The sequence below is a fragment of the Scyliorhinus torazame genome, chromosome 3 (assembly GCF_047496885.1).
Source record: "Scyliorhinus torazame isolate Kashiwa2021f chromosome 3, sScyTor2.1, whole genome shotgun sequence".
In the NCBI taxonomy this organism is placed as follows: Eukaryota; Metazoa; Chordata; class Chondrichthyes; order Carcharhiniformes; family Scyliorhinidae; genus Scyliorhinus; species Scyliorhinus torazame.
The window spans coordinates 350,853,511-350,880,090 of record NC_092709.1 but is presented as its reverse complement, the minus strand read 5'-3'; the positions used below and the strand labels follow the sequence as shown (position 1 = coordinate 350,880,090).

Here is a 26,580-nt window from a genome sequence, read left to right as displayed (position 1 = left end):
TCACTCCATTAGCCCAGCCTCGATGCAAATCCAGCTTCTCAGGATGAAGAGTCAAACCCCTGAGACAAACCAGTATCCTATCAATTTAATTATACAGATACAGAATATAACATTGTATTCTCCCATATATTTCAGGGTTCGAGAGATTACTCAAATCGATATGGGCTTTGACTATATAGAAATATTTAGATGTATGTGACAAACCTCACCCTCTACTGAAGGATATGAGCTCCAGATATTCCACATCCAGCAATTTCAATCCTTTCCTTTTAACAAAGAGCCTTCACTGTCTTATGAAGAGAGATTGAGCAGTTTATGCCCATACTCAGTAGAGTTTAGAATGAGAGATGTACTTGAGATATATAAGATGCTAAAGGGGATTGACAGGGTAGATGCAGAGCAGATGTTTCCCCTTGCTGAACTTTCCAGAACGGGAGGCCATAATTTATGGGGTGGCAGATTTAAAACAGAAATGAGGAGGAATTACTTCTCTCAAAGAATCGGGAATCTGTGGGACTCGCTACCCCAGAGTGCATCGGAACACGAAACAAATTTGAGGGGATAGATAGGTTTTTAATTAGTAGCGGGACAAAGGGTTATGGGGAGCGGGCAAGAAGGTGGAAATGAAGCCAAGATGAGCTCAGCCATGGTTGTATTGAATGGTGGAGCAGGCACGAGGGACTGCTCCGAGTTCTCATGTTCTCTTTGCTTGATGGTGTTGTAGGTACTAATCGCTCTCCAATATTGAAATCAGGTATTAATTCTGCACTGACTCTCCAGCCAGTGACTCTAAGAAGGTTTCAGGTTATTCATCACATGCGCCATACAGGAACCACTAAACGGCACACATGAGCGGCAAACCCGGCCAGGACTCTCCACCCACTCTGCACAAGCTGCAATAGAATTAAAACTCATGCCAGCCCAGTGGCATTCATAATAATAATCTTTATTAGTTTCTCAAGCAGGCTTATATTAACACTGCAATGAAGTTACGGTGAAAATCCCCAGTCGCCACACTCCGGCACCTGTTCGCAAACTGTTCTATCCTCAAGAATACTGACCTCAACATTGTTCACCCGAACTTCTGCATTATCCTTCTCGGCTTTGAGCTCCAACTCCACATTCAGCAGTGCAATTTTAGGTTTATCATACTTCTTGGGCTGCATTTCAAACCCAGCGTAGGAGAAGGTTTTCTTGAAGGCGACACCAGCTATCAGCTGAGATTCCTGTGTTCAACACCGAACATGTATAAGAAAGCAGATATCTCTGATAACATTCCCCACAAACTCGTTTGAGATACACACTATAGAAATGCACAGAACAATACAATGATGATAGTTGGTGAGAATTGACTTGACGTCTCCCTCCGAATAATCGGGCCAGTCAAAAAAGGGTTGGGGCAAGAAGGAATTAGCTATAGCTCTTGGGACTAAAGGGATCAAGGGATATAGGGTAAGGCGGGATCAGGGTATGAAGCTTGATGATCAGCCATGATCATAATGAATGGCGGAACAGGCTCGAAGATCCCTTCCTGCTTCCATTTTCTATGGGCCTTAACTGTAACAAGCTTCAGCTTGTAGGAAATGGGGGTGGGGGGGGAAGAGAGAATGGGCAGGATCTCTGACAGTGTGTGGGTTGGGGAAGTGTAGGGTCTCTGGCAGTGTGCATATTGGTGAAGACAGAAGGGGCAGGGTCTCCGCAGTCTGTGGGTTTGGGGGGGGGGGGGGGGGGGGGAAAGAGTGTAATCTCTTGCAGCCTGTGGGTTGGGGAAGAGAGAAAGGGAGGGTTGGTGGCAGTGTGGGGATTGGTGGAGGGGAATGGGCACAGTCTCTGGTAGTGTGTGGATTGGTGGAGAAGGAAGGAGCACAGTCTCTGGCAGTGTGTGGATTGGTGGAGGGGGAAGGACAGGATCATGGCAGTGAGTGGGTTGGTGAAGACAGGGTTCATATTCATGGGGAGTGCAGAGAGAAGGGAAGAAAATTTAAATAACCGTGCCTGCGTGGGTCTCACCCCCACAACCCAAAAGATGTGCAGGGGAGGTGAATTGACCATGCTAAATTGCCCCTTAATTGGAAAAATGAATTGGATACTCTAACAAAAAAAAGAATTAATTTAATTTAAATAAATGACCAGAAAGGGTTGTTGAAAGTTGCACATCTGACATTAGACACAGGGACTTTCAAAAGAATTTGGCAGTTAAATATAAGAGAATCTCAAAGTCTTCTATAGACATATAAATAGTAAAATGTTCGTAAGGGCTGCTCAGGGACCAAAAGAGAGGTTTACGCATGGAGGCCGAGGACATAGCTGCAGCATTAAGTTAATACTTTGCACCTGTCTTTACCAAGGAAGAAGATGCTACCCAGGCCATGGTGAAAGAGAAGGCAGTTCAGAAATGTGAAGGGTTTAAAATTGGTAAGAAGGTATTCGGAAAGCTATCTGTACTTAAAAGTTGATAAAGCACTCTGACTCTGACTGGATGAGATGTATCCAAGGATACTGGCAGCTAGCGAGTGAAAATTTCAGGTGCAGGAGCCACAATTTTCCAGTTTTCCTGGGCTCGGGGTGGTGGCAGAGGACTGGAGATTTGCTAACTTTACACCCTTATTCAAAAAAGGATGCAAAGATAAGCCCAGCAACTACAGGTCTCTCAGTTTAACCTCAGTGTCAGCGAAGCTTTTAAAAGTGATAATTTATGTCAAAATGAATAGTCACTTGGGCAAATGTGGATTGTCAGTGAAGCTTTTAAAAATGGTAATTTGGGTCGTAATGAATAGTCACTTGGGCCAATGTGGGTTTATTCATGAAAGCCAGCAGATTTGTATAGGGAAAGCCATGTTTAACAAACTTGCTGGAGCCTTTTTGAAGAGCAACTGAGCGAGTTAATGAGAATGCTGTTGTGTGGTGTGCATGGACTTCCAAAGGGCGTTTGATACAGTGCCACATAACAGACTTGTGAGCAAAGTTATTGCCCATGGAATAAAAGCATAGCAGCAACATGGATACAGAATTGACTGAGTAACAAGAAACAAAGTAGTGGTGAATGGTTCTTTTTCATTCATAATGTAGTTGCTCAGTTAAGTATTTAATATAATTATTAACTATTCAACATAATTATCCTGGTGTGCCTCAGGGATCGGTGTTGGGTCCAGTTATGTTTTACATATATATATGATTTAGAAGAGAATGCAGGAAGCATGGTAGTAAGTTTGCAGATGACACCAAGATTGGTGGCATAGTGGATATTAAAGAAGGTTATATAAGACTGCAACAGGATCTTGACCAATTGGGCCGATGAATGGCAGATGGAGTTTAAGAACAAAGAGATCTAGGGGTACAGGTCCATAGCTCTTTCAAGGTGGAGTCGCAGGTGGTCAGGGTGATGAAGAAGGCATTCAGCATGCTAGGTTTTATTGGTCAGAATATTGAATACAGGAGTTGGGACCCCTTTGCTGAAGTTGTACAAGGCATTGATAAGATCACACATGGCATACTGTGTTCAGTTCTGGTCACCCTATTATAGGAAGGATATTGTTAAACTGGAAAGAGTGCAGAGGAGATTTATGAGGATGCTGCCAGGACTTGATGGTCTGAGTTATAAGGAGAGGCTGGGACTTTTTTCCCTGGAGCGTAGGAGGCTTAGGGGTGATGTATAGAGGTTTATAAAATAATGAGGAGCATAGATAAGGAAGATAGTCAACATCTTTTCCCAATAACTATTTGATTAGAGATAGTCAACACAGTTTTGTGAAGGGTAGATCGTGCCTCACAAACCTTATTGAGTTCTTTGAGAAGGTGACCAAACAGGTGGATGAGGGTAAAGCAGTTGATGGGGTGTATATGGATTTCAGTAAAGTGTTTGATAAGGTTCCCCACGGTAGGCTACTGCAGAAAATACGGAGGTATGGGATTCAGGGTGATTTAGCAGATTGGATCAGAAATTGGCTAGCTGGAAGAAGACAAAGGGTGGTGGTTGATGGGAAATGATCAGACTGGAGTCCAGTTACTAGTGGTGTACCACAAGGATCTGTGTTGGGGCCACTGCTGTTTGTCATTTTTATAAATGACCTGGAGGAGGGCGTAGAAGGATGGGTGAGTAAATTTGCAGATGACACTAAAGTCGGTGGAGTTGTGGACAGTGCAGACGGATGTTACAAGTTACAGACGGACATAGATAAGCTGCAGCGCTGGGCTGAGAGGTGGCAAATGGAGTTCAATGCAGAAAAGTGAGAGGTGATTCATTTTGGAAGAAATAACAGGAAGACTGAGTACTGGGCTAATGGTAAGATTCTTGGCAGTATGGATGAGCAGAGAGATCTCGGTGTCCATGTACATAGATCCCTGAAAGTTGCCACCCAGGTTGAGAGGGCGCTGTTAAGAAGGCGTACGGTGTGTTAGCTTTTATTGGTAGAGGGATTGAGTTTCGGAGCCATGAGGTCATGTTGCAGCTGTACAAAACTCTGGTGCGGTCACATTTGGAGTATTGCGTGCAATTCTGGTCGCCGCATTATAGGAAGGATGTGGAAGCATTGGAAAGGGTACAGAGGAGATTTACCAGAATGTTGCCTGGTATGGAGTGAAGATCTTATGAGGAAAGGCTGAGGGACTTGAGGCTGTTTTTGTTAGAGAGAAGAAGGTTAAGAGGTGACTTAATTGAGGCATACAAGATGATCAGAGAATTGGATAGGGTGGACAGTGAGAGCCTTCTTCCTCGGATGGTGATGTGTAGCACGAGGGGACATACCTTTAAACTGAGGGGAGATAGATATAAGACAGATGTCAGAGGTAGGTTCTTTACTCAGAGAGTAGTAAGAACGTGGAATGCCCTGCCTGCAACAGTAATGGACTCGCCAACACTAAGGGTATTCAAATGGTCATTGGATATACATATGGACGATAAGGGAATAGTGTAGATGGGCTTTAGAGTGGTTTCACAGGTCGCGCAACATTGAGGGCCGAAGGGCCTGTACTGCTCTGTAATGTTCTGTGTTCTAAAGGTAGAGGAGTCTAGAACTAGAGGGCATAGATTTACAGTGAGAGAAGAGAGATACCAAAGAGACCAGAGGGAAAATTTCTTCACACAGGGTGCTGAGCATCTAGAATGAACTGCCAGAGGCAGTGGTAGAGGCAGGTACAGCTTTGTCCTATAAAAAACAGTTAGACAGTTACATGGGCAGGGTAGGTATAGAGGTATATGGGCCAAATACAGGCAAGTGGGACTAGTTTAGTGATAGAAACTGGGTGGCATGGACAAGCTGTGCCGAAGGGCCAGTTTCCATGCTGTAAACATCTATGACCCTAAGATCAGTATTAGGACCCCTGGCCGACACGGCGGCAGTGGTTAGCACTGCTGCCTATGGCACTGAGGACCCGGGTTCGATCCAGTCACTGTCTGTGCGGAGTTTGCACATTCTCCCCGTGTCTGCATAGGTTAGACCCCCACAACCCAAAGATGTGCAGGATAGGTGGATTGGCCACACTAAATTGCCCCGTAATTGGAAAAAAATAATAATTGGGTACTGTAAATTTAGGACCCCTGCTCTTCCCAATATATATTAATGCCCAGACCTAGGCGTGCAGGGCACAAATTCAAAATTTGTGGATGATCCAAAACTTTTTTAAAAATAAATTTAGAGTGACCAATTCATTTATTCCAATTAAGGGGCAATTTAGCGTGGCCAATCCACTTATCCTGCACATCTTTGGGCTGTGGGGGTGCAACCCACGCAAACATGGGGAGAATGTGCAAAAACACCACACGGAGAGTGACCCAGAGCCAGGATCGAACCTGGGATTTTCGGCACCGTGAGGCAGCAGTGCCAATGACTGCTCCACTGTGCTGCCCCGATGATCCAAAACTTCGAAGTACTGTGAACCATGAGGAAGATAGTGTAGAACTTCAAAACGGCATAAACAGGTTGGTGGAATTAGTGGACAAGTGACAGATTTAACGCAGAAGTGATTACATTTGTGAGGAAGAACATGGAGAGACAGTATAACATAAAACACGAGGTGCAGGAGCAGAAGGACCTGGCTGTATATGTGCATATATCATTGGAGGTGGCAGGACAGGTGGACAGAGCAGTTAATAAAGCAATTGGCACCCAGGGTTTCATCAATAGGGCCTTGGAGTACAAAAGCAGAGATTATTTTAAATCTGTATAAAATACTGGCGGCGTCAACTGGAACATAGTGTCCAATTCTGAGCGTCACACTTTAGGAAATAAGTGAAGGCATTTGAGGGAGTGCAGAAAAGATTGAGAATGGTTCCAGGGATGAGGAACTTGAGAGATGCAGATAGATCAGAGAGGTTGGGATTGTTCTCCTTTGAGAAGAGAAGGTTGAGGGGAGATTTGATTGAAGTGTTCAAAATCCTGAGAGATCTGGACAGAGTAGAGAAAAAGAGAAACTGTTTCATTGGTGGAAGGATTGAGAACAGGAGGACACAGATCTAACACAATAGACAAATGAAACAATGGCGACATGAGGAAAAGTTTTTTACACAGCGAGTGGTTCCGGTCTGGAATGCACTACCGGAGTGTGGTGGAGGCAGGTTCAATCGAGGCTTTCAAAAGGAAATTAGACCATGATCCGAAAAGGGAAAATGTGCAGGGCTATGGGGAGAAGACAGGGTTTGCTCTTTCAGAGAACCAGAACAGACACTTTCTTTGCTGTAACCATTTTACAGGCGTTTGACAAAGTACCACATAATAGACGGGAAGCTCATGCGATTAGAGCGACAATGACGATTAAAGAGAGTGGTGTCAGGCTGGAAGGAGGTATACCTTGGTATTCCCAGAGATTGGTAATAAGCCTACTGTTCTTTTTGAATTACCTGTACATGGTTATACAGGGCATGGTTGTAGATGACACAAAGCTTGGACACAGACAAAGTAAGGAAGATAGTTGGAGACATCAGCAGACTGGTGAAATGGACGTGCTGATTGAAACATACTGCAGAGATGTGCCATGTGAAACAGCGATGAGACACGATAAACAGAATTTTAAATATGGTGCAACAAATAAACCAGGGGATTCATGTACAGAAATCTTTGATGGTGCCTTGTCAAGTTGATAAAGCTGTTAATAAAGTATATGGGATCGGCAGCTTTACTGAACTTCAGCATACAAAAGCAAGCTAGATATTTCCAAATCAAAAGAACAGATTTTTCTAAAAGATTCACTCAGCTCTTGGGGGCCTGTGTAAACTGTTCTTCCAGCAAGACAAAGAATTTGATGCATACAGAAGAAACCAGATAGGATTAATGTTGTTAAACACCAACCTCCAGACCACCACCTTGAACTTTCTTTATCCCAATCATTTTCAGTGGGAGGAGGTCATCCAGCATCATAACTGCATCCACCACCATCTTGGAGAAGAAACCTTTCTGAAGAGCAATCAGCTTGGAGCTGAGAGCAGTAGCGGCGCATTTCTCAAAAAGCTCTCTCTGTTCTCTGCAAAGTTGGGTGAAACCATGCATATTGAAAGGATCAGCATTAAAACTACTAGATAAGTTTGTCCTACATCTGCATCCAATCTGTTAATGGAATTACAAAGAAGTTCATTTGAGTGGCAGAACTTACACAGTCTTCACCACTAGTGTGCTGCAGCTGCAGTGTGTGCTATCTTCCGGATGCAATGCACCAATGCTCTAAAACTTCTTTAACAGCACCTCCCAGATCCATGATCTCCCCATTCAAGGAGGACAAGGCCAGAGGATGCACAGGAACATAATTACCTCAAAGCCATATACCATCCTGACTTGAAGCGTACAAAGGCACTTGGTTAAAATCCTAGAATCCCTACCTAACACCAATGTGGAAGCACCTTTACTGATGCAGCAGTTCAAGGCAGTGGCATCTCCTGCACTTGCACTTGGGAAGTACTGTGGGAAGGGAGCAACTGAGGAGTAGGTCATGATGTCATGGACGGAACATTCCCTTCAGAATGCAAAAATGGGGGTGGAGGCATCATGCTGGAGGTGACGGAAATGAGAGAGGATAATCCCTTGAACGTTGTGGGGTGGAAGATGAGGACAAGGTGACCCCTAACATGATCTAGAAGGGAAGGAAAAGGGTGATAGCAAAAGTGCACAAAATGAGATGGATGAGGTTGAGGATCCTGTCACAACAACAGTGACAGGGAATCCTTGACTGAGAAGGACTGGGATGGAAGGTGGCTTTGCCAGAACATATGCAATGGAGTCAGAAACTGGGAGGACGGACAGTGCAGGAGGAAGCCATTCGGCCCGTCACATCTGCACCGACCCTCTGAAAGAGCACTCTACCTCAGCCACTCCTCCGCAACCCCACTCAAGGGGCAATTTAGCATGGCTAATCCACCTAACCTGTATATCTTTGGACTTTGGGAGGAAACCGGAGCTCCCAGGAGAAACCCAGGCAGACACAGGGAGAAAGTGCAAGCTGCACGCAGACAGTCACCCAAGGTGGGGGATCGGTCCCGTGTCCCTGGCACAGTGAGGCAGCAGTGCTAACCACTGTGTCACCGTGTCGTCCTGTACAGGATCCTTAAGTCCTTACAGAATGTTTAATCCAGGTCGCGGCGTGATTCAGTGAGCTTACAGTAGATTTTATACTTACTCCTTGTTGTCTTTCTTCACAGTTACAGCAATGGCTTTGATTCTTTCCAAGGCCTATACCAGAGATGAAAAATCAGAATCAGATACAAAATAAGAACTCTTTCAATCCATACACTCCATTACACACTAGGTTATATCCAATGATGTCAGCAGAGTCAATCAACCTTTTGGTTACTGTGTGTTGATAACATACGGGAAATGGAGAAAATATTTGTGGCAGTGAATAGACCAACAAAAGGTCAATCTCCTTCAATACTATCATCAATACATCGAGAAACTCCCGGCTCTGGGTCACTGTCTGTGTGCAATTTGCACATTCTCCCCGTGTTTGCGTGGGTTTCGCCCCCACAACCCAAAGATGTGCAGGCTAGGTGGATTGGCCGCGCTAAATTGCCCCTTAATTGGAAAAAATTAATTGTGTACTCTAAATTTTTTTTTTTTTTTAAATTAAACCTAGAAAGCACAAAAATAAAGGTGCTTATATAAATCCAAGTTGAAGTAGTAAAACATTCCAGAGTGTAATCAGATACAAATTCAGCAAGAGACACTGGGACGCTCAAGAGAAAAAGAGAAATCTCAGTGGAAAAATGAAGTTTTAAGGAAGGTCTTAAAGGTGAGGTGGCGAGAGAGCGAGATATACGGATGGAATTCCAGAGCTTCGGACCTAAGCAGCTGAAAACAAGACCACCAATTATGGAGCAACGGAAGTCGAGAACGGAAAGTGCATAAGAGACAAGAGTTGGAAGAAACAGTGAGGGATAAACATTTTAAACTTGATGTTACTGGACCAGAAGCCAATACAAGTCAATAATCATGGGCGAGCGGTCCTTGCCGCAAGTTAAAACAGCAGGGTTTTGGACATGCTGAAATTTGCAGAAGGCGGAAAATAGAAGGTTGGCCAAGAGAACCTTGGAGCAACTCACAAAGGCATGGCTGAGATTTTGCCAGATGGGCTAAGACACTGGTAGAGATGGACCATGTTACAAAGGTCGAACTCGGTAATCTTGGGGATCAGAACTGGGATCCTGGTTGTGTGTCAAACTGGATGTCAATGTTGAAAACAGTTGGGTTCGACCTGAAACAGAGGCTATGGTGGAAGCAGTGACAAGTAATCAAAGTTTGTATTGGGGGCTGCAGACAATGATTTTAGATCCCTTCCCCAATGTGTATTGGAATAAATTCCACTTTTTCAATTCAGTCACAGAATGTTGACATTGCTGGCTGTATTTATTGCCCATCACTGGGTGATGGCGAGCTGCCCAAGTACTGGATCATTTCACATGGTAGCTAAGAGTAAACACTGGTGGGTGACTCGAATCACATTCAGGCCGCAGCATGTAAAGGCTGGCCGATTTCCTTCCCTCAAGGACACTAGTGAACGAGGTGGATTTATTACAATGATCCAATAATTCCATGGTCACCATTACTGATAGCAATTTTTTATTCCAGAACATGACTTCGATTTGCAAACTGCCATGGCTGGGATCTGAACTCATGTCACTGGATTAGTAATCCAGGCCTCTGGGTTACTTAGATAGAGTAACATAAGCACAAAGGTATCCTATCCATGCAAGAGCTAAATGTTGAAGAAACAGTCCACCAATATAGGCAGTGGAAGAGTTGAAAGACACGGGGGTGATGCAGAGCTGGATGCTGCAGACGTATATGTGCAACCTGATATATTTTTTGGAGTGAAAGCAGACAGGGACAGCCCACTGGACTGGACAAGAGAAGAGGTCAACCGTGTCAAAGGCTGCAGGGAGCTCGAGAGCTCGGAAGGATCAGTTATCAGTCTCAGTCAGACCGGATGTCATCTGTGGCAGAGTGCAGAATGCACAGTTATCAAATCATCCAACTCGTAAAGACACAATGGAGATATTCAGAACATACCACCAATTATATGCTAAGGCTGGTTCAAACTGTATATCTGGGGGAATACTGCTCACTGGCTAGTTCATATGTCACAAAATATCAACCCAATGGGTCAGAATAAAGAGAGACAAAAGGATCATAAATCAACAAAATGAATGCCTACTGGGTTTACTTTTCAGGAAACCATAAAAATAAATGAAAAAATAGCTTTGACTGTGACATGAGAGAATTCTCAATTCCCAGCTTCTCAATTTTTTCCCCCCAGAGGGAATGAAAATCCAGAGGCATCATTCAAATCACAAGCCAGCTCATTGTAAAATAAAATAAACCCCATTATTACCAGCTGTGTGGCCCTACGGAAGGATCGGATGATAATCTGGGGATGAAGTCCCTCTTCCACGTACGATTTGATCTGTCGGAGGAATTCTGCAGCAAGTAGGGTGACAGAAGTGGTTCCATCACCCACCTGGAAAGACACACAAGAAAAGTCAATACATTAAACATTATGTTTATCGAAACCTTACAACAAATAAACACACAAGTTTATTTAAAAGGGAGTGTCTGACCTACCATCTCACCACTCCCAGAGTGTGAAAGGACAGTGTGTGACCCACTGTTCCAGAGTGTGAAAGGACAGTGTGTGACCCACTGTCCCAGAGTGTGAAAGGACAGTGTGTGGCCCACTGTCCCAGAGTGTGAAAGGACAGTGTGTGACCCACTGTCCCAGAGTGTGAAAGGACAGTGTGTGGCCCACTGTTCCAGAGTGTGAAAGGACAGTGTGTGACCCACTGTCCCAGAGTGTGAAAGGACAGTGTGTGACCCACTGTCCCAGAGTGTGAAAGGACAGTGTGTGACCCACTGTCCCAGAGTGTGAAAGGACAGTGTGTGACCCACTGTCCCAGAGTGTGAAAGGACAGTGTGTGACCCACTGTCCCAGAGTGTGAAAGGACAGGGTGTGACCCACTGTCCCAGAGTGTGAAAGGACAGTGTGTGACCCACTGTCCCAGAGTGTGAAAGGACAGTGTGTGACCCACTGTCCCAGAGTGTGAAAGGGCAGTGTGTGACCCACTGTCCCAGAGTGTGAAAGGACAGTGTGTGACCCACTGTTCCAGAGTGTGAAAGGACAGTACATGACCCACTGTCCCAGAGTGTGAAAGGACAGTGTGTGACCCACTGTCCCAGAGTGTGAAAGGACAGCGTGTGACCCACTGTCCCAGAGTGTGAAAGGACAGTGTGTGACCCACTGTTCCAGAGTGTGAAAGGAGTGTGTGACCCACTATCCCAGAGTGTGAAAGGACAGTGTGTGACCCACTGTCCCAGAGTTTGAAAGGACAGTGTGTGCCCCACTGTCCCAGAGTGTGAAAGGACAGTGTGTGACCCACTGTCCCAGTGTGAAAGGACAGTGTGTGACCCACTGTCCCAGAGTGTGAAAGGACAGTACGTGACCCACTGTTCCAGAGTGTGAAAGGACAGTACGTGACCCACTGTTCCAGTGTGAAAGGACAGTGTGTGACCCACTGTCCCAGAGTGTGAAAGGACAGTGTGTGACCCACTGTCCCAGAGTGTGAAAGGTCAGTGTGTGACCCACTGTCCCAGAGTGTGAAAGGGCAGTGTGTGACCCACTGTCCCAGAGTGTGAAAGGACAGTGTGTGACCCACTGTCCCAGAGTGTGAAAGGACAGTGTGTGGCCCAGTGTCCCAGAGTGTGAGAGGACAGTGTGTGACCCACTGTCCCAGAGTGTGAATGGACAGTGTGTGACCCACTGTTCCAGAGTGCGAAAGGACAGTGATTCACATTTCTAGGGTGTGAGAGGAATGTGTCTGACCAGGGGTAGTACTTGGATCTTTTTTGGGAGAGAGGAAATCAAAATGCACTCTTTCATTTTACCTCAGCATCTTGTGATTTTGCGATGTCCACAAGGGTTTTTGCGGCTGGGTGAACAACATCGAGAAGCTTCAAGATGGTGGCTCCATCATTTGAGACAGTCGCTTTCCCTACAAAATAAAAACACTTTTTAAAAAATGTTAAATTTTAGAGTATCCAATTTGGGGGCAATTTTGCGTGGCTAATCCACCTACACTGCACATCTTTTGGGTTGTGGGGGCGAAACCCACGCAAACACGGGGAAAATGTGCAAACCACACAGACAGTGACCCAGAGCCGGGATCGTACCTGGGACCTTGGCGCCGTGAGGCAACTGTGCTAACCACTTGCGCCACCGTGTTGCCCTTAAAAACATCACATTTAATGCACGAGAGACTCTTCCAACTGTCTCGTACTGCCAGACAGGGCAAAAGGTTTGTTTGATTAGCTGGACAGTACTGGAGGCACAATTGATATCAGCACCCTGCTTTATAATGAAGATAGGGTGAATCAGGTTGCACTTCTCATTGAATCTGATGACTTGTGTGCAGAATTCATTTGGAAATGGCTCCTTGTCCAGCATTAACTCTCATGGACTTGCAACACCCAATTTCCATGAGCACGGTTACAGTAGAAAGGGGTGTCAGAAAGCAGTTAGATCAGTGGCAAGATGAACAACATTACTACATGAAGGTTTAAATCTTCAAAATTAAAATTAGCACGGTGCTAGTGGGGACAGTTATTTGAAATCAGTTACCATTCCACACATTGTGTGGCACAGCATAACATGCCACAGTTAATTCAACCACCTGAAAATACCCAGACATCACTATGAAATATAATAAAGCAAGCCACTCTACAGTAGCAGTGAGGAACTCAACACCTTTAATAATATTCATAATGTAGGGAGGCAGTGGAATAGTGGTATTGTCACTGGACTAGCAATCAAGAGGCCCAGGATTATGCTCGAGAACCTGGATTCGAATCCCATTGCGGCCGATGGTGAAATTTGAATGATTTTTTTTAAAAATCTGGAATTAAAAGTCTAATTGTCGGTAGTCATAAAAAACTATCTGGCTCACTAATGTCCTTTCAGGGAAGAAGATTATCTGCTGTCCTTACCCGTCTGGCCTACGTGTGACTCGAGATCCACCCGTCTGGCCTACACGTGACTCCAGATCCACAGCAATTTAGTTGACTCTTAAATGCCCTCAGGGATGGACAATAAATGCTGGCCCAGCCAGCAATGCCCACATCCCAAAATCATTCTGATGTTGCGCACATTTAGGAACGTCGGAAGAGGTCACTAAGCCTCTCGAGTCTGTTCCACCATCCATGTAAATTAGGACTGATCTTCCAATTCATGGAGAAGATAGAAACATTGGGCAAATGTGTCCATTACCCCTACCTCTGTCGTCCACGATGAGCTTGTCCATCCCACGTGGCCCCAGCGTGGTGCGAACTGCCTCAGCGATAACCTGGCAGGCATTAATGTTACTGACCAGCTGTGGAGTTCCCTGGGAAGTGTCTGTCCCCTCCTTGAGGAGGATAACCGGTGTGGACTGGGAAAGAAAAACACATTTAGATTAAATTAATTAATAATTAGATAACATGGACTTAATGAGTCACCGTTTGAAAATTAAAGTGCAGAATACTAAATGTCACCAATTTTGAGACGGGTAGAAGTCAACAGCGTAAACTGTAAATTTCATGTAATTTGTATTACAATCATAGAATCGTTTAGCAGAGAAGGAGAGCATTGCGCTTCTGCTGGATTTTAAAAAGTGCTGTCTACCTTTCCCCATTCTTCTGTCCAATTCTTTTAAATTTTGTTTGAAATGTTGATCCATTCCTGTTTTTAAAAACTATTCTGGATTCTACTTCACACATATTTCATGCTGCCCTGACAACCCACTGTGTAAAACAGTTTCTTATGTCTCTGGTCCTTCAATAATTTAAAATTTATGTCCACAAGTTGCCAACATATGGTGACAGAAATTAATTGTCTTATTTCAGGGTTTTTCAAACTCGGGGTCGGTGGACGCCAGGCGGGTCACGGAGCAATCGGTCGCAGTGTTCTCAATCGCGGCAAGAAGTGCCCAGCGGCCGCAGCCGGCTTTTTAAGAATGCCGGCCACAGGCAGGCCAGATTGGCTGCAGTGTTGGAGGGGCAGAGCAGCACGAGGCTGGGCTGCGTGCTGGTTACCGCACGGGCGGGCAGGGTGGGGGAGGAGATGAGGGGCTGACAGGTGGCCAGGTGGGCGCGAGATGCTAATGGTTGTGTCCCCAGCTTGGAGCTCCATCCTGGCGCTCGCTATTTGTGCGCTGTTCGATCCCCCACCACCGATCGGCAGTATGTGACCTGCAGCTCAGTGGGCAAGCTGTTCAAAGGCCGGCACAACGTCCGCTTGCACTCCCATGAGGTGAAGTACGGATCGGGAAGTGGTCAGCAGTCTGTGACCAGAGTGGATGCATCGGACGACAGTAACTGTTACTAGACAGCGAGAGGGAAGCCAAGCCAGGTTTGTCAGCCAGGAATACCGATCAAATGTGGCCAGTCAATGTGGCTGACATATGTCAACACTGGAAGAAACCTACACAGCCATCAATTTGTATGATGTGGAGATGCCGGCGTTGGACTGGGGTGAGCACAGTACGAAGTCTTACAACACCAGGTTAAAGTCCAACAGGTTTGTTTCGATGTCACTAGCTTTCGGAGCGCTGCTCCTTCCTCAGGTGAATCCTGTCACCTGAGGAAGGAGCAGCGCTCCGAATGCTAGTGACATCAATTTGTATCACCACTCTCTGGAAACCAAGACGCAAGTCCTTTTGGTGGGAATGGAGAAGGAGGTGGCTTGGATGTTCAGATAGTGCAATGCAGTGGAACCAGTAAGAAATATTAAGATATTGAGCACTCTTGACAAGTTACTTTATCTTGTCTAAAGTCATAGTTTCTGAAGTAAAAAACAAGATTGGACTTTTTTCTATACTAGTTTACATTTCTAAAGAAATGGGTATATATTTAAAACAAAGTTTGTGTGTAAATATAAGGGTGCGCATGTTCAACTGAAATTGTTTAATTTTCAGCAGTAAATAGTCATAAACTTGGAAAAATCAGTAAGAAGTCTTACAACGCCAGGTTAAAGTCCAACAGGTTTGTTTCAAATCACAAGCTTTCGGAGCGCTGCTCCTTCCTCGGGTGAATGAAGAGGTATGTTCCAGAAACATATATATATATATATAAACAAATTCAAAGATGCCAAACAATGCTTAGAATGTGAGCATTTGCAGGTAATTAAGTCTTCACAGATCCAGAGAGAGGGCTAATCCCAGGTTAAAGAGGTGTGAATTGTCTCAAGCCAGGACAGTTGGTGGGATTTCACAAACCCAGGCCAGATGGTGGGGGATGAATGTAATGTGACATGAATCCAAGGTACCGGTTGAGACCGTACTCATGTGTGCAGAACTTGGCTATAAGTTTCTGCTCGGCAGTTCTACGTTGTTGCGCGTCCTGAAGGCCGCCTTGGAGAACGCTTACCTGGAGATCAGAGGCTGAATGCCCTTGACTGCTGAAGTGTTCCCTGACTGGAAGGGAACATTCCTGCCTGGCGATTGTCGCGCAATGTCTGTTCATCCATTGTCACAGCGTCTGCATGGTCTCGCCAATGTACCACGCTTCGGGACAGCCTTTCTTGCAGCGTATGAGGTAGACAATGAGGTTGGCCGGGTTGCACGAGTATGTACCGCGTACCTGGTGGGTGGTGTTCTCACGTGCAATGGTGGTACCCATGTCGATGATCTGGCACGTCTTGCAGAGATTGCCATGACAGGGTTGTGTGGTGTCGTGGTCACTGTTCTGAAGACTGGGTAGTTTGCTGCAAACAATGGTTTGTTTGAGGTTGTTTGAAGGCAAGTAGTGGGGGTGTGGGGATGACCTTGGCAAGATGTTCATCTTCATCGGTGACATGTTGAAGGCTGCGAAGATGATGTCGTAGTTTCTCTGCTCCGGGGAAGTACTGGACGACGAAGGATACTCTCCCCAGTGTTTGCCTTGAGGAGGTCCGTGCGTTTTTTTGCTGTGGTGCGTTGGAACTGTCGATCGATGAGTTGAGCGCCATTATCTGTTCGTACGAGGGCATCTTTCAGCGTCTGTAAATGTCTGTTGCGCTCCTCCTTGTCTGAGCAGATCCTGTGTATACGGAGGGCTTGTCCATAGGGGATGGCTTCTTTAATGTGTTTAGGGTGGAAGCTGGAGAAGTGGAGCATCGTGAGGTTATCCGTGGGTTTGCAGTAAAGCGAAGTGCTGAGGTGACCGTCCTTGATGGAGACGAGTGTGTCCAAGAATGCAACCGATTTTGGATAGTCCATGGTGAGTCTGATGGCGGGATGGAACTTATTGATGTCTTCGTGTAGTCGTTTCAGTGACACATTGACATCAATAAGCTTGGTACAGAGCTCCAGGGCCTCTGGTAAACAACCCATTGAGAAACAACTGAAATCGGGAACATAGCAGGAGAAAGATGTTTACTTGGGGTGTGGCTTTAATTGTGTCAATGCAAATCAGGATGCAAAGCCCATGTGCGTTATATGCAGGGAAGTACTGGCAAATGAAAGTTTAGAACCCTCAAAACTTCAAAGGCATTTGAAGACTAAGCATGGGGAGTTAGAGAACAAAACTCTTGATTTTTTTTCAAAGGATGCAGCGATAACCTAAATCGCCAGCTGAAGTCCTTAGCAGAAACATAACATTGAATAACAAAGCAAGTGAGATTGTGAGAACCATGCAGGCTTATCTGTTGCATTAAAGGCAAAAAATAATGATGGTCGGCAGGCATGGGTCGTAAAGGTCGGCCGGTTGGTAAAAGCGGGTCCCCGGAAAAAATTATTCCATTCATTCTTTCTGCACTCTCTCTCTCATGCCTTAAAATCCTCCCTAAAGTGTGATGCTCAGAACTGGACACAATACTCCAGCTGAGGCCTAATCATAATTCTTGCTTTTGTATCCCTCTAATAAAGCCAAAGATACTGTATGATTAACAGCATTGGAAGTCATAGAATTGCCAGAGTAGAAGGGGGGCATTCAGTCCATCGAGTCAGGACCAACCCTCTAGAGGAGCCTCCCCCCCCCGCCCCCCCCCCCCCCGTAACCCCAACTAACCTTTTTGGTTAGTTGATTAATGGTCAATTTATCACGGCCAATCAACCAAACCTGCACATCTTTGGTCCGCGGGAGGAAACTGGAGCTCCCGGAGGAAACCCACGCAGACACGGGGAGAACGTGCAAACTCCACAGACGATCACCCAAAGCCAGAATTGAACCCGGGTCCCTGGCGGTGTGAGGCAGCAGTGCCAACCACTGTGCCATGCTGCCCTTCTTGACTTTCAAAGAGAAAGAAAAAGCTTGCCATTTCCAGAGCACCTTTCAGGACCTCAGGGAGGCCCCAAAGTGGCTTCAGGCCAATGAAGTACTTTTAAAGTGTGTGTACTTTTAGACCTTTGTCATGTGGGAAATGCAGCAGCCAATTTCTGTACATAAAAGCTCTATTGAGGGAAAAATATTGGACAAGATTTATGTATGAACATCCCCAAATCTGTTCACACCTACTGTAAAACTATCATTTGGTTCACATGACCCCTCAGCTTTCCTCTCAAAATGTACTACTTCACAGCATTACATTTCATCTGCCATGCGTTTGCCCATTCCGCCAGTCTGTCTATGTTTCCCCGAAGCCTATCATAGCCTCCTCATTGCTTACATACTTAGCTACTGGGTGAAGTTGAAGCTGGGGTTGTTGTTCTTGGAGCAAAGGAATTTGAGGGGAGATTTAATAGAGGTGTACAGGATTACGACAAGTTTAGAGGTAGACAAGGAATAGTTGTCACCATTAATTGATCTATAGTCAAGAGATGCAGGGGGAATGTGAGGAAGAACTTTTTATTGCAGCAAATGGCAATGATCGGGAAACCACTGCTCAGGAGGGTGGTGGAAGCAGAAACAGTCAATGATTCCAAAAGTAAACTGGATGACTGCTGGACGAAGATAGACCTGCAGTGCTATGGAGATTGGGGGGGGGACTGACTGGATTGCTCTATGGAGAGCCAGCATGGTTATTTTATTCTCTTTCTCTACTGGAAATACCTCTATGATTACATTTCAAGTTTCAAATCATCTGCAAACTTTAAAAATAAGCCCTGGATACTAAATCCAGGTTACTAATCTACATCAAGGGGCGGCATGTGGCACAGTGGTTAGCACTGCTGCCTGCGGCGCTGAGGACCCGGTTCGAATCCCGGCCCTGGGTCACCGTCCGTGTGGAGTTTGCACATTCTCCCCCTGTCTGCGTGGGTTTCACCCCCACAACCCAAAGAGGTGCAGATTAGGTGGATTGGCCACGCTAAATTGCCCCTCAATTGGAAAAAAAAATAATTGGGTTCTCTAAATTTATTTATTTTTAAAGAGACTAATAATAGCAATGACCCGAATATTGAACTGTGGAAAACATAGCCACCCTGCCTGAAAAACAACCGTTTGCCATTACTCTTTATTTTCAGTAATTTTGCATCCTTTCTCATCTCCAATTTCCTCCCTAAATCTCAACCTCTGTTGACCTCTTAACATCTTCCTTAAACCCCACATCTGATCAAGCTTTAGCAAAAGTCTTGACATGGAGACTATGGGCCAAGTGCTGGCAAAGGTGATTAGGATTGGCAGATAAGGTGTCTTTCATGCAGCGGTGCAGACTTGATGGGCCGAAGGGCCTTTTCTGCACTGATTTATATCTTGACGTCTACGGTGTTTCTCATGTCCCTATCCAGTAATTTGGAACGAGTCACTATCTTAAAGGCACTGCATTAACGTACCTTCTTGTAGTTGGTTTAAATATTGTGTATTAACTCATTCTCTTCCTGGCTGTGCTATACCTGACCCCAGTGGAAAGAAAGAAAAGGTTGTAACAAGTGGAGGAACTCAAACATTGCAATGGTCCTGAAGTTACCCACTTCAGGCCATAGGATACCATTTAGTCCATCTACTCAGGTTCAAGGTACTTGAAGGGGATGCAGAATGTGATTTCAAAATTTGCAGGTGATACAAAACTCAAAAATATAGTTAATAATGAGGGGGATCGTCGCAGATTTCAAGACATTGATAAAACGTGTAAAACAGGTAGACACACAATGCATTTTGGTAGCATTGAGGTGGGGCAATGTAAACTAAATGTTGTAATTTTTAATGGGGTACAGAAATAAAGAAGGGCAGGTATATGTGTATAAATATTTGAAGGTGGGTGGACAAGTTGAGTAGACTGTTAAAAAAACATGTGGGACCCTGGGCTTTAGAGGAAAAGAATGCAAAAGCAAGGAAGCTGTGCTGAACTTTAAAACACTGGTTAGGCTTCATCTGTAGAACGGTGTTCAATTCTGGACACTGCATTAGGACGATGTCAAGACCTTAGAGAGGATGCAGAAGAGATTTATTAGAATAACAAGAAGGAGAAGGAACAACTTTCTCCCACATGAGGCTGGAGAAGCTGAAGTTGATCTCTTTGGAGTAGATAAGATTAAGGGAAGATTTCTTAGTGATGTTAAAGTTCATGGATATTTTTTATAAAGTAAATAAGGAAAATTGTGTAACACTCGAGAAGTATAGCACCAGCCAGGATAAAGCAGCCTTAAACATTCACTCCCTCCAGACCAGCACACCACAACTGGAGTTTATACCACCTACATGCAACTTGTCAAACTTTCTCAAACCACTGACTAAAAGGACATGGTTAGCTTGACGACACCACCTCCTACATTCCCCTCCAAGTCACACATTAATTACCCTGACTGTTCCTTCAGCATCACTGGGCCAAATCGGAGCAGCTACACTAACATAGACTGCAATGGTGCATGAAGGTAGTTTGCCACCACTTTAATGGGCAATTTGGAATATGCAGTAAGTGCCAATTTTACCAATGTTACCCACATCCCATGATGGATAAATAAAGTGGCAGAACAGTCAGTAATAAATTTAAGGTTTTAAAAAAATAATGTAAAATACCGCAGATAATAGAAATCTACAATTAAAACACAAAATATTCAACTGGTCTGACATCTGCGGAGAGAGAAGAGTTAATGTTTCAGGTTGATGACCCTTCATGAAAACTTGTTCTACTAACTGTGTTTCTCGCTCCACAACTGCTGCCAGACCCGATTTTTTCCCAGAGTTTCTATTTTATCACAGATTTACGGTAATTGACAAAAGATCCGGAGGCAACATGAGTAAACCGTTTTTGTTATGCCTGTAATGGTGTTGGAAACAGAATCAAAAGACAAATCCATTTCACGGCTTGGTTCTTTATCGTTCAGAAACGGGGCTACCTCGAACCCACATCATTCTTCCCCCAACCAGCATCATCAAAACAGATTAACCAGAGTCCGTCATCCCCTTTCTGGGATCTTGCTGTGTGCAAAAGGTATTTCAATATGGCACTTGTACAAGTATAAACTGATTGGTGTTAGTGCTGATTTGCAATGGGTGAGTTACATGGTTATTCCAGCTGAGGTCACCAACATAATGGATAAGGACGCGTCTATTGATATTGTCCATTTATAAGTTTCTACTCAAGCGATTGACAAAAATAAGTTTGCTTGGTAACTTTGTGCCAAGGATTGGTAAATGGCCAGGCATCAAAAGGCAGAGAGCACTTGGCACGTCTTAACATTCGAGGCTATGGGCCAAGTGCTGGCAAAGGGGATTGGGATTGGCAGATCAGGTGCCTTTCATGCGACGGTGCAGACTTGATGGGCCGAAGGGCCTTTTCTGCACTGTATTTTTCTGTGATTCTGTGAGAGAGCAAGGATAAGATAAATGCTGAGTGGTAGGATGTGACGACTGATGTTCCACAAGGATCTACTGGGGCCTCAGCTTCCACCATAAATTTCAGTGACTTGGATGAAGGCACAAATAGGAGACTGTGTGGAAATTGTGTGGACGGCAACAGGAAGTTGCAAAGCCACAGATCGAGACTATAGCAGATGGGAGTTGAACGTCAAATAGTGTCACATCCATTTTAGATTCAAGAGTCACAAATGTGAAAAACTAGGAACTGTGGAAGGGCAAAGGGATTAGAACGTTCGCTTTTAATTTAAGAAGGGAGCTGAGCTTTGAGTCATCCAGACTCAAAACGTTAGCTCACTTCTCTCTCCACAGATGCTGTCAGAGCTGCTGAGATTGTCCAGCATTTACTGTTTTTGTTTCAGATTCCAGCATCCGCAGTAATTTGCTTTTATTTTGTTCAAACCCTATCTGGAGTACTACATTTTTTTTTTGTTCATGGGATGTGGGCGGCGCCGGCTGTGCCAGCATTTATTGCCCATCCCTAATGGCCCTTGAGGGGGGCAGTTCAGAGTCAACCACATTGCTGTGGGTCTGGAGTCACATGTAGGCCAGACCAGGTAAGGATGGCAGATTTCCTTCCCTAAAGGACAATAGTGAACCAGATGGAGTTTTACGATAATCAACAATGGTTTCATGGTCATTGACAAATTTTTAATTCCAGATTTTGATTGAATTCAAATTTCACCATCTGCAGTGTTGGGATTTGAACTTGGGTCCCCAGAGCATTACTCTGGGTGTCTGGCTTACTAGTCCAGTGGCAATACCACTACGCCACCGCCTCTCCACCGGCCATGGACCCAGCAATTCTCCAGAGTGTCACGGCAGCTAGAGCCGGGTGCTCTACGCTGCTGTCCTGCTAGCCCCCAGCAAAACGGGGAATCGGTGGCCGTTTTGCACCGGTTTATCTGGCGTAAAACGGCACCGTTCCCACGCCAGCGTGGGGACATAGCCCCAGAATCGGAGAATCCAGCCCAAGTATTGGGAATCGGAGAAAAACGCTCCACTAGGTGGAGTCTTATCTGGCGCAAAAAAGTAGTTGTTGCCCTGGAGCTGGACGATTCCAACATCGCTGCAGGAGTTTCTCAGGGTAGTTTTATGCTCCTATAGTGTCCTAGATTCATCTTCAGCTGCTTCATCAATGACCTTTCTTCCATCATAAGGTCAGAAGTGGGGATGTTCGGTGATGATGATTGCCCATTTCAGCACCATTCACAACTCCTGAGAGAGTGAAGCAGCCCATGCCCATATGCAGCAAAACCAGGACAATATTCAGGCTGAGATGATTAAGTGGCAAGTAATATTCCCTACCAGCACTGTGGCTTTACCTCTAACACAAGTGGTTCAAGAAGGCAGCCCACCACCACCTTCTCTTTTTAAAAAATTTAAGAGTGCCCAATTCTTTTTTTTACAATTAAGTGCTTGTTTAGTGAGGCCGATCCACCCACTCTGATCATCTTTATGGGTTGTGGGGGTCAGACCCATGCAGAAACGGGGAGGATGTGCAAACTCCATAGGGACAGTGACCAGGGATCGAACCTGGATTCTCAGCACCGTGATGCAGCAGTGCTAACCACTGTGCCACCGTGCAGCCCTCCACCACTGCCTTCTCAATGGCAATTCGGGATGCTAGTCAACAAAGTTCAGATCCCCTGAATGAGGAAACAGTACCCAATCATTTTTTTCCAATTAAGGGGCAATTTTGAGTGGCCAATCCACCTACCCTGCACACCTTTTGGGCTGTGGGGGTGAAACCCACGCAGACACGGGAAGAATGTGCAAACCCCACACGGACAGAGACCCGGGGCCGGGATCGAACCCGGGTCCTCAGTGCCGTAGGCAGCAGCGCCAACCACTGCGCCACCACGTCGCCCAGATCACAAAGCATTTTACAGCCAACAGTAGTCACTTTCATGAGTAAGGCAACTCAGAGGAAGATCCCACAAACGGTGATGCAATAGCCTGTGAACCTGTTTTAAAGATGGCATTTGAGGGATAAATGTTGTTCAGGACACTGGGAAACTCCCTGATGTTTCTTGAATGCTGGCCTTTGGATATTTACATTCACCTGAGAGTAGATGGGGCCTTGGTCTAAAGTCTCATCTGAAAGCACACCTGACATGGAGCAATCCCCACACTGGATGTATCAGTCTGGATTACATTGTCACTCAGGAAGGATGTAAATGCATTGGAAACAGTTCACAGAGGTTTACTAGACTTAATACCTGGAATGGGTGGATTGCCTTATGAGTAAAGACTGGACAGGTTCAGCTTGTATCCGCTGGAGTTTGGAAGAATGAGAGGTGACGTGTTGTGGAGAGAGACGAGAACTGGGGGACACAGATTAAAGATAAGGGATCTCCCATTTAAGACGGCGATGAGAAGACATGTTCTCCCACAGAGCGCCGTCATTTGATTTATTGTCACATGCACCGAAGTACAGAGAAAATTATTTTTCTGTGGCCAAGGAAACGTACTCAGTACGTACACACACTCTTCCTTGGAAAGGGATGGAGGCAGGGTCACTAAACGTTTTAATGCAGAGATGTGATAGTTTCTTTTTTTATATAAATTTAAGAGTACCCAATTAATTTTTTCCAATTAAGGGGCAATTTCGCTTGGCTAATCCACCTACCATGCACATCTTTGGGTTGTGGGGGCAAAACCCAAACAAACACGGGGAGAATGTGCAAACCCCACACGGACAGTGACCCAGGGCCGGGATTGAACCTGGGACCTCAGCGCCGTGAGACAGCAGTGCTAACCACTGAGCCACCATGCTGCCTTGAGATGGGATAGATTCTTGACCAACAAGGGAGTCAAAGGTTGTCGGAGATTGGCAGAATTGTGGAGTTGATGCCGCAATCAGGTGGGCTACGATCTTACGGGATCGCGGCAGCAGGCTCGTGGGGCCGAATGGCTAGCTCCTGCTCCCATTTCACGTTGCGGCCCACAATCGCTGGCAGGGTGCAAGACGAAAGGCTTCATAAGAACATAGAGCAGGAGTCGGCCATCCGGCCCCTCGAGCCTGCTCCACCATTCAATGAGATCATGGCTGATCTTTTGTGGACTCAGCTCCACTTTCTGGCCCAAACACTTAATCCCTTTATTCGTCAAAAAACTATCTATCTTTATCTTAAAAACATTTAATGAAGGAGCCTCAACTGCTTCACTGGGCAAGGAATTCCATAGATTCACAACCCCTTGGGTGAAGAAGTTCCTCCTAAACTCAGTCCTAAATCTACTTCCCCTTATTTTGAGGCTATGCCCCCTAGTTCTGCTTTCTCCCGCCGGTGGAAACAACCTGCCCGCATCTATCCTATCCGTTCCCTTCATATTTTATGTTTCTATAAGATTCCCCCTCATCCTTCTAAATTCCAACGAGCACAGTCCCAGTCTACACAACCATTCCACGTAATCCAGCTCCCTCAACTCTGGGATTAGCCTAGTGAATCTCCTCTGCACCCCGTCCAGCGCCAACACGTCCTTTCTCAGGTAAGGAGACCAAAACTGAACACACTACTCCAGGTGTGGCCTCACTAACACCTTACACAATTGCAGCGTAACCTCCCCAAGTCTTAAACTCCACCCCTCGCGCAATGAAGGACAAAACTCCATTTGCCTTCTTAATCGCCTGTGAACCAACTTTTCGCGACTCGTGCACTAGCACGCCCAGGTCCCTCTGCACAGCGGCATGTTTTAATATTTTATCATTTAAATAATAATCCCTTTTGCTGTTATTCCTACCAAAATGGATAACCTCACATATGCCAACATTGTATTCCATCTGCCAGACCCTAGCCCATTCACCTAACCTATCCAAATCCCTCTGCAGACTTCCAGCATCCTCTGCACTTTTTGCTTTACCACTTTGCTTTAGCACGGTAGCATTGTGGATAGCATAATTGGTTCACAGCTCCAGGGTCCCAGGTTCGATTCCGGCTTGGGTCACTGTCTGTGCGGAGTCTGCACATCCTCCCCGTGTGCGCGTGGGCTTCCTCCGGGTGCTCCGGTTTCCTCCCACAGTCCAAAGATGCGCAGGTTAGGTGGATTGGCTGTGATAAATTGCCCCTTAAGTGTCCAAAATTGCCCTTGGTGTTGGGTGGGGTTACTGGGTTATGGGGAGAGGGTGGAGGTGTGGACCTTGGGTCGGGTGCTCTTTCCAGGAGCCGGTGCAGACTCGATGGGCCGAATGGCCTCCTTCTGCACTGTAAATTCTACGAATTATCTTAGTGTCGTCTGCAAACTTGGACACATTGCCCTTGGTCCCCAACTCCAAATCATCTCTGTAAATTGTGAACAGTTGTGGGCCCAACACTGATCCCTGAGGGACACCACTAGCTACTGATTGCCCACCAGAGAAACGCCCATTAACCCTCACGCTTCGGCAACGTAGCTCTGGTTTCAATAATATCCAATGGTCAAAGCACGTTGCTGGGTTGTTGTGGAAGTTTGCACAGAGGCAGATGGAGGAGGCTGCCTGACCCCCTCACTCAGCAGAGAGTCCCTCTGTCCTCAGGCCCTATACCCCGCCTCGTGAGGTGTGTCAATCCCCTGCCGGTTAAACAGCCCCGGAGCAATTACCCCCCCCCCCCCAGCGTTTACCCCCTCAGCGTTTACCCCCCCAGCCTCCCTCCACACAGCCTCCGAAACCCCCTCCGCCTGCCCCGGGCCCGGGCCCAACCCGCGCCATCAACCCCACCCGGCCAGCGGCAAATCCCGCGCCAAGGTGGCCCTTCCCCCGCTCCGCCCGCAAGGCCGGCGGACCATCCGGCGCCCCAGCTCCCCCACCAACCCGCCCCGGGCCGGCGGATGGCAGCTGATTGCCCCGCTCGGCCTCAGGCCTTCACCCACCATCATCTCTCCGCTTCTCTCCCGGCTCCGGCCGAACCTTCCAGCAACCGCCACGCGCGCGCGCACACAACACGTCCTGACGTCACCCGGCGCCCTGCCCCGGCTGCCCGGGGAACGACAGACGCCTTGGTGCCAGTATCAAAGATGGCGACCACACACTGCAGGGGACCTTCACATAGGGATCTGGCCACTGGAGAATTAGGGATATATACACTGGAGAAATATAGATCTATATGCTGGAGAATTAGGGATATATACACTGGAGAAATATGGATCTATATGCTGGAGAATTAGGGATATATACACTGGAGAAATATGGATCTATATGCTGGAGAATTAGGGATATATACACTGGAGAAATATGGATCTATATGCTGGAGAATTAGGGATATATACACTGGAGAAATATGGATCTATATGCTGGAGAAATAGGGATCTGTACACTGGAGAAATAGGGATATATACACTGGAGAATTAGGGACATATACACTGGAGAAATATGGATCTATAT

At 46.0% G+C, this 26,580-nt stretch overlaps 1 protein-coding gene across 1 annotated transcript in view; it reads right to left on the bottom strand.

Annotated features, from left to right (window-relative positions):
• cct7 (chaperonin containing TCP1, subunit 7 (eta)) overlaps positions 1-26,212 on the bottom strand; it is a 51,115-nt gene extending 24,903 nt beyond the window's left edge. Inside the window, exons 1-7 of the mRNA XM_072497750.1 lie at positions 26,070-26,212; positions 13,744-13,897; positions 12,360-12,466; positions 10,813-10,938; positions 8,602-8,654; positions 7,284-7,455; positions 1,062-1,226 (exon numbers count right to left, since the gene is read on the bottom strand). Of these exons, the coding sequence (XP_072353851.1) occupies positions 1,062-1,226; positions 7,284-7,455; positions 8,602-8,654; positions 10,813-10,938; positions 12,360-12,466; positions 13,744-13,897; positions 26,070-26,075 (783 nt within the window). The 5' untranslated portion in view covers positions 26,076-26,212. The remainder of the gene's footprint in view (positions 1-1,061; positions 1,227-7,283; positions 7,456-8,601; positions 8,655-10,812; positions 10,939-12,359; positions 12,467-13,743; positions 13,898-26,069) is intronic.
• Positions 26,213-26,580: the final 368 nt, after the last annotated feature.